The 19,107-nt window shown below is 62.0% G+C and overlaps 1 protein-coding gene across 1 annotated transcript in view; it reads left to right on the forward strand.

Moving 5' to 3' along the window:
* Positions 1-12,006: 12,006 nt before the first annotated feature.
* Positions 12,007-19,107, forward strand: part of SRRM4 (serine/arginine repetitive matrix 4) — a 46,020-nt gene continuing 38,919 nt past the window's right edge. Inside the window, exon 1 of the mRNA XM_075516708.1 lies at positions 12,007-12,137. Within this exon, the coding sequence (XP_075372823.1) occupies positions 12,007-12,137 (131 nt within the window). The remainder of the gene's footprint in view (positions 12,138-19,107) is intronic.

Below are 19,107 nucleotides of genomic sequence, written 5' to 3' on the forward strand. Positions count from 1 at the left end.
TGCTAATCAAATACAGGCAATCAATTCATCCCCCCGCCACCGCCTCAGGGAGGGGCTGCCTTTCCCTGCTGAAGGTGACTCCTGTAGGAATTCAGATTTAAAAATACAGGCGATAATCATCAGAAGTTCATTAAATTAGCATCAGGCTCATTTGCACTCCCGGGGGGGGGGGATGAGGCGGAGGGCGCGGGTGCCCGTCCCTGCCCGTGCCCCTCTCCTCAGTCCCAGGGTGTCCGCAGGAGATGCCTCCGGCGGGACGAGGCTCCGAGCGCTGCCAGGAGCCCTCCCTGATTTACTCCTCCTGTCCCGGGGCTGCTGGAGTCATGAGTCAACGGTGCGGTGTATTTAACTGCCAAACACCATTATCCTTCATTAAAAGCTCTGTCATCACCCAGACTGCACGGGAAAGAGTTATTACACCATTACGCTCCCACTGACACACGGCTTCCCCGGCCCTCCGGCAGCCGTGGTGACGCACGTCGGCCGTGCTGGGTGCCCGCGGTGGGCTGGCGGCGCGTGGCCGGGGGCTCTGCGCGTGAGGTCGATTTTCCCTCAGCGCCGGCCTCCGAGCAGGGAGGAGAAGCGCAGGGGAGCCCGGCCTGGGGGTGCGGGGCTGTCGCGGCGCAGGAGGGATGCTGCCGGCACGGCGGGCACGGGCGCCGCGTGCGCTGGGGTGCCCGAGGGTGGGCTGAGCCCCCGGAGCAGGCGAGCGCGGCGGGGGCTCTGTGGATCGGCACTTCTTTGGTCCCAAAGACGGACAAGCCCGGCGGAGCCCCGCTGCTGTTTCTGGCAGGCGTTTCCCCTCCTTGGGAGCGGGTGCAGGCAGGGGAGCGATGCCTGGGATGGGGCTGCGGCCATGGTCCCCCAGCTGCCCCATGTCCCCCAGCTGCCCCATGTCCCCCAGCTGCCCCACGTCCCCCAGCTGCCCCACGTCCCCCAGCTGCCCCAGCGCCCGCCGGGGACACGGGGAGGCTGCAAAGAAATGACCCGGCAGCATCACTCCCTGCCCTCACCCCCGTCCCAGAGAGGGTTCACGTTTGCTCTCCGCAAGCCCACCGGCACGCAGGATCTGGCCCCCGCGCTCCTCATAAAATCCAAGCAAGAGCAGAGCTGGCGTTCCACGTAACTCTCGGCGACTCCCTGTCACCAAGATTTGGAGATGCTATTTCCTTCTCGGTGGAGGAAAGCGAGCGAGGCAGAACAGCTTTTGTAGTGGCGGGGTGTTGATTCACGGCTAGTAATTTAATTAAGAGAGAGACGAGATCAAAAGGGGACTGTATTAAAAAATAAATCAGGTAGAGGGAGTGGAGTTCCTTCCTTTAATTACGGCGTGGATTTGTAACGGGGAGAGACTCCATCAATCACAAAGGACAGAAAAGGTGTCAAGTGGAGAGAAACCTTCCCCGGGTTAATTACCGCTAACGGAGGAAGAGATTATTGGGCCGGGTGTCAGAAAGCCGATACCTCCCCGGCGGCTGCTCCGGCAGGGCTGGGCTGCACGAAACCCCTTCCATGTTGAAGATGGTGGTGGTGCCGGTGGGTGCAGCCGAGGAGATGCCGGGCAGCGACACCGGGCGATGGCGGGGAGGGTGGGCTGGGGGCTGCGGGGGCAAACAGCCCCAGGCAGGGGCAGCCAGCGCAAGCCCGGCCTGGGCACGGCCGCGGGGCAGCGACGGCCACGACAGCCCCGCTCTCGGCTGTGCCGTCGGCAGCGCCGGCGGGGACCGGGGCCGGGCTGGCAGCAGCCTGATTTGTGGAATATTTAATTCTCTTTTGATCATCTGCTGTGTAAATCATCAGTGGCCAGGAGTTAATCACGCATATGAAATGAATCCTTCTCCTGCCTTAATGAGCGCTGAATCGTGACCAGCATCTGTTTACTCCTGACACTTTCATCTTCTTGACAGTCTGAACAATTAATTGTTTCCAATAATCTCCTTTTTAGTCTATTAAAAAAAAAATACCTGAGAGCAAGCAGCCTTCCGCTCCGCACTCCTGCTCCCAGCATTGTCCCCCTAATCTTTTGGTTTTTTAGTCTTAGGCGAGGATTTGTTTCTCGGGAGCGACGCAAGGGCTCCGCAGGCGCTCAGCGAGCCCAGGGAGGAGCAAGCTCTCCGTCCTCCCAACAAGGATGATGCTGGTGGCAGGACCGCCCTCCTCGCCGGTCAGGTTCGAGGCCAGGCTTTTCATAGTTAATAGCAAATAACAAGCCTGTTTGAACACAGGAGCGTTTCCGCCTGCTATTTACCTGGAGCAAACCGCAATTAATCCACCGGTTGCGCCGCCAACGCGATGTTGTAATTGGATTAATTAGAGAGGAAGCTAGCGGCCGCTCTGGGGAGGTCTGTCCCCGGCTGCAGCCTCCTCCAGCCGTGCGAGCTGTGCCCGCTGGGAGCCGGACCGGCATCACTGGGGGATGCCAGGGCCAGCCCCGCTTCCCCGGGGCTATTGCTTGCCCGGGGCTATCGCTTGCCCGGCTGCGGGCACTGGGGCTTGATGATGGCTGATGGAGACAACCTGCCCGCTAATTGGAGTTTATGAGGCATGGCCTTGTTAACGGGCACTCGTGAGGGGCAGTGGGAGCAGACGGGGCTGCGGGTGAGGGGTGGGCTCTGCTGCCAGCTGAGGGGCTCGGCTGGGGGGCAGCGAGCCCAGGAGGGGACTTGGAGGTGAGGAGCCAGGTGGGTGTTTTGGTAGGCAGGGAATGGGGTGACCTTCCCCATCAGCCTCCGCCGTTCCCATGGGCAGCAGATGGTGTCTGCCAGCCCTTGGTCGCCTCTGCCCCGTATTTTGGGGAGAAGCAGGGAGGGGGTGCGTGTGCCAGGTGGGTGGGGTGGGCTGGGAGCCCTGCAGTGGGGGCGGAAGGGGACAAGCCTGGGCACACCAGACCCTCCCACGCTGCCCTGCTGCTCCTGCAGCCTTTGCCGAGCATCGGGAAGGCGAAATCCCGTGTTTCCGCTCCCCGGGGCAGCTGCTCACCCCCGTTCTCTAGTCCCAACATCAGGGGGACAGCGCGGTGGCTCATCTGGACAAACAGACGGCCATCCTCACCGGACCTCGCTGGAGCCCGGTGACCTGAAGGAGCCAACCCTCCCCCCCCCCCCCCCCCCCCCCGGGTTTGTGCTTTGGGGCCGGATCCTGCGCTGCCACCTGGGAGCTGGGGCCATGCCGTACCTTCGGTTCTCTGGCTGCCCTTGGGAAACGCACATTAAAAATATGTATATATGTGTGTAGGTAGTAGAAAAAGCTTTCTGGGGACCCTGTGCCAAGCCTGCTGGCTGGAGGAAAGGTGGGGGGTCTGCAGGGACGGGGTGCCCCTGGGCACAAGGGGCATAGCCACAGGCTGCAGGAGGATGCCGGCCCTGCCCTTCATGAGCTACATTGGGTCTAACCTGGCTCAGCTGGAAATCAGGGGCCACGGGGGATTTATTGCAATTGCCTAAATCAACTAAAAAAAAAAACCCGCCCTTAGGAAAGCCGGCAGCTCCCCATGCCAGGGGCTGTGGGAGCAGCTGAGCTGGCTGCTGGTGCCAAGCACCAACCCGCAGCTCTGTCGAAGCCCTCTGAGCTAGCCTTGCTGGAGCAAATCCTAAGGCCACCATCAGCTAAACAAGTCAGCTACGAAAACAACCCCAAACTGCTGAGAACAGGCTCTGCACCCTAAACCACGCGGGACCCGAGACTGTGGGGCACCCGCGTTGCCTTTGGACTCCATCCCTGCTACAGCGAGCCGGGACCCAGCCGTGCGGCCGCCAGCCCCGCTCGGGCTGCTACGAAGGTGAGGCCGGTGGGCACGGCCCAGCCTTTAGGTACTTTATTCCTTCCTTTACCCAAAAGGAAGAACAAAATCCCACCAGCTCCTCCGTTCTCCAGAAAAATGAGGGGGTTTTTTTCGGAGATGAATCAGCTTCCCCAGGAGGCAGCCGGGGCGAGCGGCAGCTTCGGCGATGTGCGGGGTGCAGCGGCAGCCCCAGCGTTATCCAGGTAAGCGGGGTCTGAGGAGATGCCCCAGGAAGGACATCACGGCTCCTGCAAGGGGGAGCGGGGGCCCTGGCCGAGCGGGAAGGGTTTGCCACAGCCCCAGCCCCATCCGAGCTCCCGACTGCAGCCGACCGGGCAGCGGAGCTCTCTGAGAGCCGGACACCTGCAGATGCCCCCGATGGCTCCGGAGCCCGCGGGAGGCGCAGGGCCCTCGCGTTGCCGGCCGGCAAACCTCGCCGTCCTCGGGGATCTGCCGTGACCCTTCTGTGAGTGCCAGGAGCCGGCGGCTCTCGATCTGGCTTGCAAACCTGCTCGAACTGTGACGGCAAGGTCAGCAAGATTTGGGGCTCCTGGACACGTCCCTTGTCACATCAGTTCCCGTGGCGTACTTGGCTGTAATTTAGCCCGGTTTAATTGGTGCTTAAATTAGCCACAAATGGAACAGCGCTGCAGCTGCGGCTGTGTTCGAAAATATATAAAATTACAGCACAGTAAAACATTTTCACATTTCATTAGTGCGTCTTAATGGGAAGTGTCTGCTCCCCAACCTCTCCGTTTGTTCTCCGGAGCAGTAGAAGTTTACGCATTAGCAGTTGTGCTGCCCATTAACATTGCAAAATGCTCCGCGTGTTTTGCAGGGGCAGTGCTGCTCCCCAGGGACAGGACGGGAAGCCCAAAACGTAGGGGACTGGGTGCTCTCCCGAGGCACCTCTAAGGGGCGGCTGGGAGGGAGCCGAGCAGGGAGCACCCCGCGCCCCGGGAGGAGCTCCAGAGCCCCTTTCCCGGGACGGTGCTGCCTGTCCCCGTGGCTTTATCAAAGCTCCGGCTTTCTCACGAGCAGGGTAATGCCTCCGGTCCAAATCGGGAAGCTTTTTCAGTCGAAGCAGCTTTTTAGGAGAAGCCTATTTAACGCTTAGGCTGACGCCCTCAAGTGCTTTATTTTACAGTATTTTTGTTCCTCTCCGCTATAAGTAATAGTCTATAAAAGCTGGAACGCTGCATTTTGCTCCCTCCTGCTTCATTCCCCTGCGGCGCAGGCAGCCCTGCACGGCAGGGGCTGAGGAGCCGGAACAGGGCTCCTCTGCCCACGGCTGCTGCTACCCCAGCACGATGATCCAGAGGGAGGAAAAAAAAAAAGCCGGAGGAAAAAATCTCAATGAGAGGTGATTGCGTGGAGTCAAACTGCTCATCCCACCAGCGCAGCCCAGGCAGGTTCGGTTAAATAGCTTTGGGTTTGTGGCCGGCTCTGTCTTTCTTGGGCAGCATTTTCCCTGTCCCTGGCAGGCGTGGGATGGGGGGCTCATGGTGTGAAATGAGTGTTGAAGTCTGAGCCCAAACTGAAAGGGTGGGGATCGTACCTTGTCCCTCTCCCACCTCGTCCGGCTCTCAGCTCCCCCGGGGAGATGGGCTCTTGTCGCCAGGGCGGCCAAGGAAAGGCGAGGGGTGCTGAGCCCGGTGGGTTTTTAAAGCTCGAGCAATTTGGGGAAACCAAACCTCCTCCTACCCCTGGTGTGGCTTATGGAGTGCAGTGAGGTGCAGCCAGGCGCGGGGAGGTGCTGGAGGAGGAGGGGGCAGGAGCTGGCCCCGCCGGGCTGGCACGGGGGCCTGGAGTGAGCCAGCAACGGGAACATCCCAGCGCCAGCTTGGCGGAGGACGTGCGTGCCGGGTCTGACCTGTCCCACCCTTCCCAAGCTGGAGGCAAAAGCCCGATGCCTTCCAGCTCTGCAGCCCAAACCTGTGTTGAGCATCCCCGAATCCCCCCCTCCAGCCAGACCCCGAGCTGGAGGCCGGGATCCAACCGAGCTGCCTCCGCTTCGTTAGCTAGTAATTACCCCAACAGTGCTATTTGTGTGAGTGGAGGCTGCTAATTGCCACCCAGGGAAGGCAACGAAGAGGAAGGCAGCTCTGCGTTTTGCCCTCCCCATCTCTTGAGCGCATCCTCGGGGGGCTGGGACCCTCTGCCCGTGGTCGGGGGCTGCCCGTGCCTGCTGCAGCCCAGAGAGGGGCTTTCCTCCGTTAGTTCCAGGGCCGGCAAGCCGGGCCCTGCCTCTCCTGCCCGGACATGTGTGGCCGTGGGCTCCGTCCCCCTCCGCCAGCTGCGTTTGACCTTTTGGCAGCGGCGCTTGGAGAGCAGCGCCGGCTGCGCAGCTTTGCCGCATGGTCCCCGGGGGCCGGCTCGCCGCCACGGCTGCTGCAGCTTGGAGGGGAAAAATTATATTTCCATCTCCATCCCTCCATCCCCCTTCCTGCTTTGGAGCTTTTTTTAGAGCTAGAGGGAAGAAAAGGCCGTGGTCTGGTTTTCCTGCCTCCCTTCTGCTCCTGCCCTTTCATTCCCCTCTTTCCGGCAGCTGCAAATGGCTTTGCCTGCGAACGCTCGCACTTATCTGTCCCCGCGGTTTTTCATCTTGCGCTGCCTAAATACCGGGGCCGGGCGGCTTTGGTAGGTGAGTGGGGAGGAAAAAGTGCTTTTGTTGGAGCGGGTGCACGGGTGGGCGAGCCGTGGACCCCCCTCCTGCCGATGGAGAATCCAGCCGCCTCCTCCGAGGCGGGTGCAGGAAGCCGGGGTGGGAGACGCCTGGTCCTGCCACTGCGGGTGGCCTTGGGGAGGGGGACGCAGGGGCTTGGCAGGTTCCTGGTGTCCATCTGGAGATGATGGAGAGGCGTGTTGGGACTGCCGCAAGGCAGCCGGGGCCTGGCCGGGGGTGTCCTGCGGCCGGGGCTGACACCCTGCACGGTGACCCAGCGCTGATGGAGGGAATGTGGGCACCCTCATCCTCCATCATCTCAAACCAGGGGAGCGCAGCTGCATCCCCCCAGTATCAGCCCCCTCCCTCCTCCATCCCGCAGCCCCCCACCATCCCGGGGTTCATCACGTCCAGCATCCCAAAGCTTTCGAGTAGGGTGCTGATGGATGGCCCTTGGTGATGGATGCACCCCGGCACCCACCGCCTCGGTGCTCTCCAAGGAAGGCTGCAGCTCTGCTTCCCAGCCTCTCCCTTATTTATCGCCCGGTGAGACACGGGGCGGGGGGATGGAGGGCAGGGACAGGGTGGCCGCTGCCACCGTCCTGCACCCCAGGGGCCGGCACAGCCTTGCAGCTGCCCCAGGGCTGTGGGTGCTCTTGGGTCTCCCATGGGTGAAAACGTGTCTTCAACAGGAGGAGAAAGGAAGGACAAAAAAAAAAAGGACACCTTTGGCAAGTGCCTCGTCCTTGGATGTACCTCGACGTGGGGATGGGCAGAGGGGGAACCCGGGTGCCGGGCTCTGCCCGGGGCTGCGCAGGCTGCAGGGCTGGCTGGGAGCCTTTCAACGCGGGGGGAAAGAGCCATAAAACAGGTATTTCCCATCGGAAAGGCCATGAACGCCCTCATGCAACTGATTGACTCTGCAAAACGCAATTACCAAGTTAAGGGTGCACCGGCGGCCGTGCAGGGCTGCTCGGCTGCCCGCCACCCTCCCAGGGCTTTCCCCAGCTCAGCACGTGGTGCTGGACGTTGTCCCACGGCCGTCGCTGCTTCCCTGCCCCAGAGCCTGCTCCACGCTGCCTTTCTTGGGAAAACCAGCTCGGATCCAGCCCCACTGAGCAGCTCCCAGCCCCTTGCCCAGGCAGCCCCACGGCTGGACCTGCTCAGCATCCACCCGCATCTGCCATGGCAGCCAAAGCAGAGCTGCGCATCGTCTTGCAGGTTCACATCTCAGTTGCAAATGTTATTTTAAGCAAGGAGTCCTTCCTCCTCCTCCTCCTCCTCCTCCCTGGCCGAAGCAGGAAGACATTGCAGCAGGCAGCAGCGTGCAGTGGAGAACCCCCCTCCTGCCAGGCAGGGCTGGCTTAGTCAAGGGAATAATTGGTAGGTGCTTCTGAAGTGCCATGAATAGAGGGCACTCGTAGCCCTTTGTTTATGGACTCTTGAGTGATAATGAATACTTCCAAAGATAATTATTGATTTTCTGCATTTGCAGTAAACCTGTTTGGCTGGGGAATGGGTGGGGCGGCACCGCGCCAACGCCGTGTGGAGATGGGAACGGGGCGGTTTGGGCAAAACCAGGCTCCGGCTCTTCCCTCCGGGCACAAGCCAAATAAGAAAAAAAAAAAAAATTCAACATTTATAGAAAAATATTTGTGCAGCTCCAGGACAAACCCAGCTTTCTTCTCCCTAGAAGGGGGAACAGATTAAAATTTAATCCTAGTTAAACACATTTTCTCCTTTCCCTCCCCCCGGGTACCTCTTGTGCATACACAGCTTCGCCCTGCTGATCGCTTCTTCCCTCGGCCCCAGAGCTCATCCTCCTTGACAGCGGCTGCCCACCCACAGCAGGTGTTTGCCCGGAGCAGGGACCGCTCTCTTTTCTCGATCACCCCCAAAATCAAAGCCTGAGGGGGGGAGGGGATGGGGAGATTGGGCCCTCTAAATGTGGGAGAGGACAAAGCAGGAGAAGGCAGGGCTGGGGGTCCTGAGCATCCCCCCCTGCCCCTGAGCCTGGCAGGTCCCTCTCGGGTTTCCCAGGGGGTTTGGGCCCCGAGGGGGGGCTTTGCGGGGCGAGGGGGTGCTGGGTGTTTAATTGTGTGGTGCAGGGGGTTGTAGGGCTGCAGAGTGGGGTGCAGCGAGTGGTGCTGGGGGCCCAGCAGCCCTGGGCAGAGCCCTGTTTGCAGCCCCTGTGCCGGGTGGAGAAAGCCCGGGCTCAGCCCTTTGTGTCGTTTGGAAAAAAAAAAAACACAACCAAATCATGGAAGAAGAGCTCTCTAAGGAAAAAATTATTTATTTTATTTTATTTTATTTTTTTGCTTTGGAGGAAATTGTGCCGCTATCTTCCAAGTCCCGGTTTCCCTGTTCCCATTGCAAGCCTGACTCTGCTACAGTTTACTGCTGCACCTCTTTGGGTGCAAACATTTGAACCTGGCAGCGCCCCGTGTTATCGCTGGGGCTGTAAATAACCCAGGGTGGCATTTATTGCAATGCCCGGGGGGTAAGTAACCGCCGGCTGGATGCTGCTGGCAGGCAGCGGTCTCGCAGGGCAGGCAGTAGCTGCTGGGGCTCTGGGGATGCTGTTTCCAGAGTATGGCCATGCCCGCCCCAAGGGCTCGGGGCACGGAGGGCGGCGGGGGCTGTCTGTGCCCCGTGGCACCGTCCCCAGGGCTCCCGCAGGGGCACCGGCCGGGGTTCGGGGAGGCATTGACAATGCCGTGGCTAATAGACACTCTAGAAATGTAAGGTATCGTTTCTGCTTATGATATAGTGCTTTTTCTGGGTATCTTGTAATGCTTTTTCAGGCTGTTTATTTATGAGGCAATTTATTACAGCGCAGTTATTCTATAGCAGGGAAGTCTATTCCTGGGAGCCTCCGTTAACCGAGCCAATTGCTTAATTGGCTCACTGATGTCTCCACGAGGTATGCCAGGAGAGAGGGTTCTTGTTGTAATGATCGCAGCCTTCCTCCTGCCCACTCGCCACCCGTGCTGCTAATTTAATAGCGCAAACATTTATTATTCCTTTTATTTGGTAGTTAGTTTGGGGGCATTTAGAGCCGTTCCAGGATTGCCGGTGAGAGGGGGTGAGATGCCCCGGGGTGCAGCGAGGAGCCAGGCGGCAGCTGGGGGTGGCTGGACTGGACTCCTCCTGCAAAGCCCGGGGGGATGCGGGAGCTGATGCCTTGCAGGGTATTTGCTTAATGAGCCGCAAGCAGAGGGACGGGGCTGACCCAGCCGCAGGGCACGGGGCTAGCCTGACCCAGCCGCAGGGCACGGGGCTAGCCATGCCGGCAGGGCTCCTGCCTGGCCCCCACCCCGCGTCTGGGTCATTCGCCAGCAAAGCGGAGCGAGACCGGGGCACGTGTGTGTTTATACCTGATCTGTCTTTGATCAATGTGCTCTGAAGGGAAACGGGCTCCCAACGAATAGGCTGGGTGTTATGGGAATGGCTGGAAGGACCAGAGGAAACCCAGGCTTGGATTTGCTTGAGTGCCTGTCCCTGCCCGTCTGTGGGAGAAGGGCGACGGGGCAGTGGTGGCACCCACTCCGCTGGCGGGTGGCTGTCCCAGGGCCGGTGGGTGCCTGCGGTGTCTGCCGGGGGTGCCGTCTGTGCCCTCCCCCAGCCGTGCTTTTGCAGCACGGCTGCTCTAGACCTCTCAAGCCCTCTCCCCTGCTCCTTCTGCTCTGCCCCGCCGTTTGCTGGCCGTGGCAGTCCCTGGAGGGTCCCCACTCCGACATCTCCTGCCCACGGCATGTGCAATGTGTCCTGGGTTGGAGCGGAGCCATAGCTTGCAGCCGGCCTTTCCCAGCCCCATCCTGTCGCCTCTGGGCGGTTTCCCGGGGGGAGCAGCCTCCCCGCGAGCATCTCTCCGCCATGCGCGAATGTCGTCCTTCCCTATCGGGCTCTTTAGGCGATGTCTGGCAGAGCTGACTGCGTTTCTATAAAGCCCTGCTGGATCCGTGCCCGCTCCCACTGCCGCTGCTTCCCCAGCATCCATCTCCAGCCGTTCATGGCCTCGCAGCACAAAGCCCTCTGCTGCCGGCCGGCGCGTGCCGCTGAGGCTCTCGCTTTGCGGCTCTCGGCGTGGGGCTGCAGCCCGGGGCCGCCTGTCCCTGGGTACCAGCGGGGCAGAGCCCTGGCACCGGGAGCAGAAAGCAAAAAGGGGCAGGGAAGGAGGAGTTCGACAGACAAGGCTGTCAGGATGAGTCTTCTGCTAATTTTGTATTTATCACAAGAAAGCGATCAAGTTTCTCTATGATTTTCGTTCTTTCTTGGCTCCCACCACCTATTGTTCCTGGCTCCATTATCCCCCCATCGCTTACATAAACGTATCGTGCGGGTTTCCAAGGCACGAGAGAGAGTCTCATTCATCCAAGGTCACCAGCTTTTACTTGCGCTTGAAAGCATCTGGTAGAAGAAGCGTTTTCTCCTAAAGATGTTTTTATTGTACTCGGTGCAGAGGCTAAGGGAAATAGCACTGCTGCACTTGTGCAGCCCCAGCCCTTCCCTCCCCCTCTCCGCATGCCCGGTCCTGGCGGGTCGAATCCTGCCCTGCAAGGTGAGGTCTTGTTTTCTGAGCTGGTTAGGACCCCATTGCCGGGGCCAAGAAGCAATGTGCCCCGTCCCTGCCCCTCCACCAGCGTCTGGTAAATGGGAAGGGATGGGGAGGGGGGAAAAAGGGGGTTTCTTCCAAAATCTCCTCCCTGTACGGGTCCCAGTATGGACCAGTTACAGAGCAGTCTCCATGGCCTCCTGCCGCTTTCTCCCTTGGCCATCTGAGCTGGTGGCTCTGGGCTCTCCCTCTTTCTTCACCTGTGTCTGGTAAACAGTTGGGAGTGGGCAAACACAAAGGCTACCGGTAGCCTGTGTCAGGGGATGGGCACTTGTGGGGGCCCCGGCTGATGCTCTGCCCCGGGGGGTTTGTGCCCCACACAGGGCAAGGCATGGGGGGTGCCCACGGCCCAGCAGCGAGCTGGAAGCGGTTCCTCGGCCGGGGAAGGTAAGGATGGGGATGGAGCAAGGAGGGTCCTGGGGACTGCAAAGACACCGGGGCGGAGAGGGGTCTGGGAGTGCGGGCGTAAACCTGCCTGTGGGGTGGGAGCTGCCTGGGACCCTCAGAGCCCTCCGACCCCCCCCGAGCCGCCCGGCCCTGGGTGCCCCGCGAGGCAGCCCGCGTTTTCCGCAGGGGCCAGGAGCGGATCCAGCCCGCCAGGAGCCGCCGGGTCCCCTCCGGAGCGGCCCTGCCCCAGCCGGGGCAGCATCGGGGCGGGGGACAGCCCCGGGCCGGGCCGGGCTCCCCGCGGCTCCGGGAGCTGCTGCGGCGGGAGGCGGCGCCGGGGAGGGGACGGCGGCCGGGCCCGGCCCCTCTCCCCGCCTCGCCGGCACAAAACGGGAGGCGGGGGCGGCTCGGGCCGCACAGCTCCCCGCAGCCGGGCAGCGCCGGGCCGGGCTCCCGGGGCCGAGGCGAGCCGGGCGGGGAGCGGGGCCGGGGCCGGGGCCGGGGCCGGGCGGGGGATGTAGCGCTCAGCACCGCGGAGAGCGGCGGGGCCGGGGGGCCATGGCCAGCGTGCAGCAGGGCGAGAAGCAGCTCTTCGAGAAGTTCTGGCGAGGCACCTTCAAAGCCGTGGCCACGCCGCGACCCGAGAGCATCATCGTGGCCAGCATCACGGCCCGCAAGCCGCTGCCCAGGTAAGGGCTGCCAGGGCCCGGGGGGGGGGGGGGGGGGGCTCGGGGACGCCCCCCATCCCGCCTCCGGCTGGGGGCTGCTCCCCCCCGAGCCTCCTCCCCACCCCCAATTGGTACCTCACCCCCCATCAGGAGGGTCTGGAGTGTCTCCTTCCCTCCCCCCCTCCTTCCCCCCCGTTAGGGGCTGGAGGAGCTGGGGGTCCCCCCGTGCCTGGGGCAGGGGGATGTTGGCTGGCTGGGCCTGCTCCCCGGGCAGGTGCTGTGCTCCAGAGGGGAGCAGGCTCAGGAAACTTTGGCTCAGTGGTGCTTGGAGCCCAGGAGCCGGCTGCCTCCAGAGGGGAGCAGGGTAGGGGCCTGGGAAGCTCTGGCTGGGCTATGGAGGGGGGGCAGTGGTGGGGGTCATCAGCCAGAAAGGGTGGTCACCTCCTTCCCTGCCTTCCAGACCCCCGGGGTGTGTGTCCTGCTGGTTGTCTTGTCTCTGCATCGCTTCTTCACCAGGGACCCTTGGGAAGGCGATGCCCGGGGAGGGGAACGGCCCCCCTCCAGCTGGACCCTGCCTTGGCACGGGGGGGAGGCTGATGCAAACCAGGGAGGTGCAGCCCGGAGCCTACGGCTGCCCAGGGCACCCACACACCGCCGTGGGCTGGGGCAGCTGCGGGTCTGGTGTCCCCCAGGTCTCAAAGCCGGGCGGTCTCAGCTTTGCACGTCTGATGCCTGCCCGCCCTGTTCCTCCCGCTCCCAGGGAGGCCGGTGCCCCCCATGTTTGCCAGAGGCAGAGCAAGGGTCAAAACCCATGAAATGAGGTGAGGGGGCTGCTCGTACCCACCGAGCCGCTCAGCCGGGCTATCGCACGCGCAAGGGTCCAGGCGGCTTCCTCACAACAATGCGCTCTCTAATTTAGACTGGTTTTATTTTGTTGACTGTCTCAATATTGGTTAAAAATATCCTCTTTGCACTGTTTTTGTTAGGAAGGGAGGCTTTTGCTGGCTCTCCTCTCTCTTTGCTTTGTCTTTTGGCTGCTGGCTGCTCCCCACCCGCTGTGGGGAACAACCCAAAGTTTCAGGAAGGTGATGGATGGGTAGAGGAGAGGGGCTCGGTCTGCAGCAGGCTGGGTGTCGGGGCTCAGCCGGTACTAACCAGCAGAGAGCTCGCAGGGAGTGAGCCTTTCAGATGCCTCCCGTACCGGCGGAGGCTGTGAGCTGCAGCAGCGAGGGGGACAGGGGTCCCGCTGCTTGTGCAATGGGGGGGTCTCTTCTGCCCCCACGGCCCAGCTGCCCGAGCGTGAATTTTTCCGATCTCTCCGATCGCCGTTAATCAGGGTAGGAGATTGGGAAAGGCATGGCTTAGGCTTCCAAAGGAGAAGAGCAAATCTCATTTCCATGGGCAGGGTTTGCAGGGCTTCAGCCTTCGTGGGGGAGAGGAACCACCGTGCCTTTCTCCTCCCCTGCATCGGGCTACGGTCGGCACCCAAAGGGGCCGTCAGCGGGCTGGGTGCTGGCTCACACACACACGCTCTCTCCTGCCTGAATGTGCCTGAGCAAGCCGTGCTGCTTAAACATCTCACAGTTGGAGATGTAATATGGCAACAAATTAGGGTATTGGGGAAATACAGCAAGCCCAAGTACCAGGAACGATGCACGGCTCTACAGGGCAATTTGGATTGCCACGGACATCCCGGTTGGGCTGAGGACCGCAGCTGGGAGTGTTTGCAGCTCTGTTAAAAAGTTAATGAACAAGTGCACCTCTCCGTTTTGCTGGCAACGCCAGCTCTGGCAGCAGGGAACCATCTGCGCAGGGGTCAGGAGCTCTCGGCACACAGCAAAATGGACCCGCCAGCTCGGCTCTGCCGCGTTTCGCACCTCGGCACCGGCAGATCCTGCGCAACGGGGTCCCCGAGCCAGGGGGTGCTCCGTGCAGCCGGCTGCGATCCTGCCGGGTCCCCGCGTTGGTGCAGCCCGGCTCCTTTTGTCTCCTGGCAGCGTGTGCCACTGGCCGGGGCCCCGGGATATTCCCCGCGGTGCAGCCATCTGCGCCTCCGCCCTCGCTACAGGTGTCGAGCGGGGTCTGCCCTGGCGGGGCTCTCCCTGGGGTCTGCGGGGTACTTGCTGCCCTTGCCCCTGCCCCCATGCCACAGAGGGGCTTTGCTGCCGGGGGGGCCGAAGCCAAAGGCTGGGGGAGCAGAGGCACCGCGGTCCCCAGCTGCTCTTGTCAGGGCTGCCGGCCCAGCTCGCACCACGCGGGGCTCTGCCGGCAGCCCGAGGCTGCTGTCTTGGCAGGATCGCGCCTACGAGATGCCAGATCTCACATCCCCAGGGGCCTCGCAGCGGGTCCCCATCGGGGTAGACAGCAATGTCCCCAGCACCCTGCGTGCTGGCACCAGGTTCGCAGCCCAGCGATAGCCAGAGCCGGGCTCCTGCTCCCCATCCGCCGGGAGAACAGCCCCAGGGCTTGCGGCAGCTCCTCTTGCAGCCGTCTTCGCGCCCGGCTCCGCTCTGGGTTTGTTTTTCCTGAAGGTTTCGCTGCGCCGCTGCTCGAATCAGCCCCTCTTCCCTGACGATGCTCCAGGCTAATTTAAGAGCAAATGACTGTGGTGTCAGTGAGCAGAGTGCACCAGAGAGGAGATGGGGAGACCAGTTAGCCAAATGAAAAATTAAGATGACCATCTGGATTTCTGTTTTCTCCCACACTTGACAGCTGCTCCTCTGCAAACACCGCGGATCTCTACCCTGGATCCGGCCCCACACTTCCCGCAGCGGTGCAGGCGATGGTGTGGTTTCTAGGCCAGCTCTGCCTGTCTTCCCGTCAGTTTTGCTGGCTGAGCCTGTGCCTTCGTGGGGTGCCAAGGGGCTCAGCTGCGGCATAGGGGTCCTGCCGAGAGCTCCCACAGTGGGCATAGCCCAAATCCATCCCCGCAGGGTGCCCTGGGCACGGCTAGGGGCTCAAACCTGCATCCTTGTGGGGCAGTGGTGGCCTTCCCCGGGGCAGAAGGTGATTTTATTTTTTCCCCCTTCCAGCTGGCTCTTCCCTGTGCCCCATCCCTCGCCACCACCTTGCCTCTGGTCCCAGAGATAAAGCCTCTTCCGTCTAAATTCCCTGGGAGGTTCGGAAGGTTAAAGCTCTGCTAAACCCACGGTTCATCCCGGAACAAAAGAATACATTAATCCCTTCCATCCCGGTCCTGCCGGGGCTGGGGGGCCGCTCACTCTGGCCCCCAATGCAGCTCCACGCCCTTAGCAGGGCTCTGCCAAAGTAAATGGATTATTGACCAGTTTGCAGCGTGAAAGGAAAAACCGAGGCGATGAGGAAAGGGGCTTTTCCAATTAACCTTTCCCCACGCAGGGCCCGGCGGGGCTTCGCCGTGCAGCCTGGGGCCGTGCTTTCGGTGGCTGGGGGTGAGGGACGCGGTGGTGTGGGGAGGCTGGCGAGGGCCGGGGCTGCCCCCGTGCTTGCCTTTGCTGGGGGGGTTGCTCCAGCGCGTGCAAAATCCTGGGGTGGTTTGAGGGGCTTGTGTGCCGGCAGGGATGGAGTCAGGGACAGGGACCCCCCACCCTGCCCCAAGCCCCTCCGCTGAGCCAGGGTGCCCTCGCTCCCTCTCCCTGATCCATAAGGATGCTGCGATCCCCACCCGATGGCTGCTGCGAGGGGCTTCGGCTCTTGTGAACTGAAAATCTCTTTAAACCACCCGTGCTAAAGGTGCCACCGGTCTCAGCCCAGCCTTTGGGGACTGGTATTGCGGCCGCACCGTAGTCCCGGCCCTGCAACAAGGGACCCCGTTTCCTCCCTCTTGGCAGGGCTTTTGTCTGCATCTCTTCCCTGGCCATGACCTCAGCCACAGTGTGGTGGCTGGGAGCCCCTTCGCACTCGCCAGCCTGACTCCCTGCTGCATATTTCATACGAGCCCGTCTGCCGGGGAACCTGCAGGTGCCGGGGATGCCCAGGCCGGGAAATGCTCCAGGGTGCCCCTGGGACCCCGAGCTGGTGGTAGTACGGGGGCTTGTGGGACGCTTTTGGGGGTGTTTGGGTTCCCTGCTCCCACACCGCCGGCCACGGCAGTGTGGCACAGGCTGCCCCATCCCAGCACCCCCAAACTCGGCCGAAATCCACTTGTACATGAAAAGCAAAGGCACTGTTGGGGTTGGGGGCTGCGGGTGCTGGTATCAGCTCCTGGGGCAGCCGGTGATGCCGGGTGAGCACCGGCAGCGCTCAGAGAAAGGAGGCTCCTGCATCCCTCCCTGCCAGATGGTCTAAGTGGGTCACATCAGGGCAGTGCGGGGGATTTGTGCTTTAACCCTTAATCCCCCAGGATGTGCTGTGCACGGAGAGGGAGGGAGGAGCGTGTTGCTGAAGCGGGATTAAGCGCAGCTTCGCTGCCCGGTTTGCCGTCGCGGCTGATCTCGGAGATGAGGCTAGGCGCTGCTGCTGCAAACCTGCTGGGACGAGGGTTGCAGCGTGTCCCCCCGCCCGCGCTGGGACCAGCAGGCGCAGCTGCGGCACCGCAGTGCCGGGGGGCCAGAGTACCCCAGCGAGGGCACAAGGCGGCTGCAATTCCCCCACGACTTTTGGCCCAGCATACAGTCCCTGCTGCGCTGGGGACCAGCTCTCTCCTATCCCAGCCTCTGGCTTCCCGGCCACGTTTCGGTGGCCCCGATCCCCGCTTGTCCCCAGCGGGCCGGCGGCCCCTGGGCATCGGCGCCGGGGTGTGCTGCTGGGGAGGAAGCCCCCGCGGGCGGCCCTGCCGTGCTGACGGCCCCCCACTCCCGGTAATCCTCCCCCTTGTTGGTCGAGCATCTGCTCTGCGGGAAGAGGCGGCGGCAGGGCCGGCCACGCCAGCCGCCTGGCTGCCATCTGCTCCCTCCCGCTCCCAACGAGCCCAAGCGCTAATGAGCCCATGGCCCCGGCCCAAGTGGGGGGGAGAGGGGCTTGAAAAGAAAAGCAGAGAGGGAGAAGAAAAGCCCCTTCCTCGGAGGGGCTGTCAATAGGGAGGCTTTTGTCTGCCCCTGCCCTCCGGCTCCAGCTGGACGGCAGCAGGAGCGGGGAGAGCTAATTAGGCAGCTCGGGAGCTGCCGGGAGGCTGGGGGGAGCCAGGGCAAAGCGAGCGAGGGGCAGAGCTGGGGATGCCCGCGGGAACCCCTCCCTGCTGCTCGCGGAGCCTTCATCCTCCTCCTCTTCCTTCCCCCAGCCCCGTCCATCTGCCTCTCTGCTGGACCAGTGCTGGGGACCGTGTTCCTGCCGGCCTCGACAGTGGGGTGGGGGACACCTCTGTCCCCAGAGCGGTGGCCCCACCAGCACGTCAGGGAGATGGGAATGGAGGTTCCTGCCAGGGTTGGGTGGGATGCAGCGAGTGCCAGGCGGCACAGCCAGGCTCAGCACCCGTGGGTGCCTTAGCCAGGCGTGTGTGCCCCAGCGTGGGAGGGTGTACAAGCACCGAAGGATTTAGGGAAATAGGAATCCCAAGTCCATGGATGGGGCCTTCTCAGAGACTTTGGGTACCCGTAAATGTGCCGCCTTTCCCTGCTGTGCCCCTGCTGCAGTCACGTGGGGTTTTGTCACCTTCACCTAAAAGCTCCTAAAAGTGGATGTGGGACTGGGGGTTGTCCCCGGACCAGCACCGCAGGGACTGGAAACCAGAAGGGCAGTGGGAAACGCTGTGCTTTGGAGGACAGCAATTTCTGACCCGTAAAAGTTCATTTGACAGTTCTGCTTGGGGCCCAAATCTGGCCCCGTGCCTCCAATTCCCACACTTGCCAGCAAAGAACATGGGCACAACCTGGCCTTCCTTCAGAGTGGGGGTTCACAGCATCTCATGGGGAAACGTGGGGTGCGGCTCTCCCCAAATCTGGGGCTTGCTGCCGCCCCCGTCTCCGGGGAGGAGGGAGCCCGCGGTGCCCATGCTGCGCTGGGGGAAGCACCGTTTCCGATCTCCTCTCCTCATCCTCCCCTTCAGATGAGGGATGAAATCGGGTGGAAGGAAGCAAAAAGGGGGAAAGTCCGCTGCCTGGCCGGAGGATCGTTTTGTAGAAATATTTGATTTCACCCTTGAACAGAGCCGCCTGCAGACGCTCCCCCGGCTGCTGGGGAGCCCCCGTGTCTGCAGATGCCGCAGGGGCTCGGCCGCGGATGCCAGGTTTGTGAGCGCAGCTCCGGTGGGGTCCGGCTGGCCGTGGGGGTCCCCTCCCTGCTGGGCTCGGCGCTGTCCCAGCACTTGGGTGAGGCTGTTTCATAGCGGTACCGAAGTGCAGAGCAATAGGCCAGGGCAAAATGTGGCAGTTTAGGGTCTGGCGGGGCTGTCCCTGCTCATCTCCCATCCCCGGAGAGGCCGGAGCGCCGGGCTTTGAAACCCCGCGCCCCCGTGCATGCATTCACATCCCTCCCTCAAGGTCTAACTAATAAATATTTAGGGCTGTGAGGCCCTAAGTAATAAATAGCAGTGCAGACCCTGACGCCAGGAATTGCTAAGGCGCTTCTGCCCACCGGTGGGTCCTGAGGCTGCTCTTGTCCCCTTGCCATCACTGTTCTGCCTCCACCATCTGCAGCAGCCGGTCCCACTGTGGCTTGTCCCCAGAAAAGGGCTCTGCAGACCCCGCTCTTGCTGCGTGGGGGGGTCCCCACTCTCTGCTGGGGTCCCTGGGCACAGAGGATTTCTCCTTCCAGAGGGCTGTGGCTAGAACTGAGCCCTTCTCTCCTCAGCCCCATCCCTATTCCATTCCCACATCTCCATGTCTGGCGGCTGGACCTTTCTATATGTATATTTTTCTATAAGATGAACTTATCAAATGCAAACCCCACGTCACTGAAATGAAATCATTTCATCCATGACCACCCTTTTCTTTTCTCTTTTTTTCCCCTCCTTTTCTCCCTGCGGCCACTGAAACCTCTTCATCATTACAAAGCCCAACCCAGGCCAGCAAAGCCCACCTGCGGTTCGGCTGCGGTTGGTGCCGGGGCTTTGCTGCATCCTCTGGTCCAACTCAAG

Source organism: Mycteria americana, chromosome 13 (assembly GCF_035582795.1).
Source record: "Mycteria americana isolate JAX WOST 10 ecotype Jacksonville Zoo and Gardens chromosome 13, USCA_MyAme_1.0, whole genome shotgun sequence".
NCBI classification, from domain to species: domain Eukaryota; kingdom Metazoa; phylum Chordata; class Aves; order Ciconiiformes; family Ciconiidae; genus Mycteria; species Mycteria americana.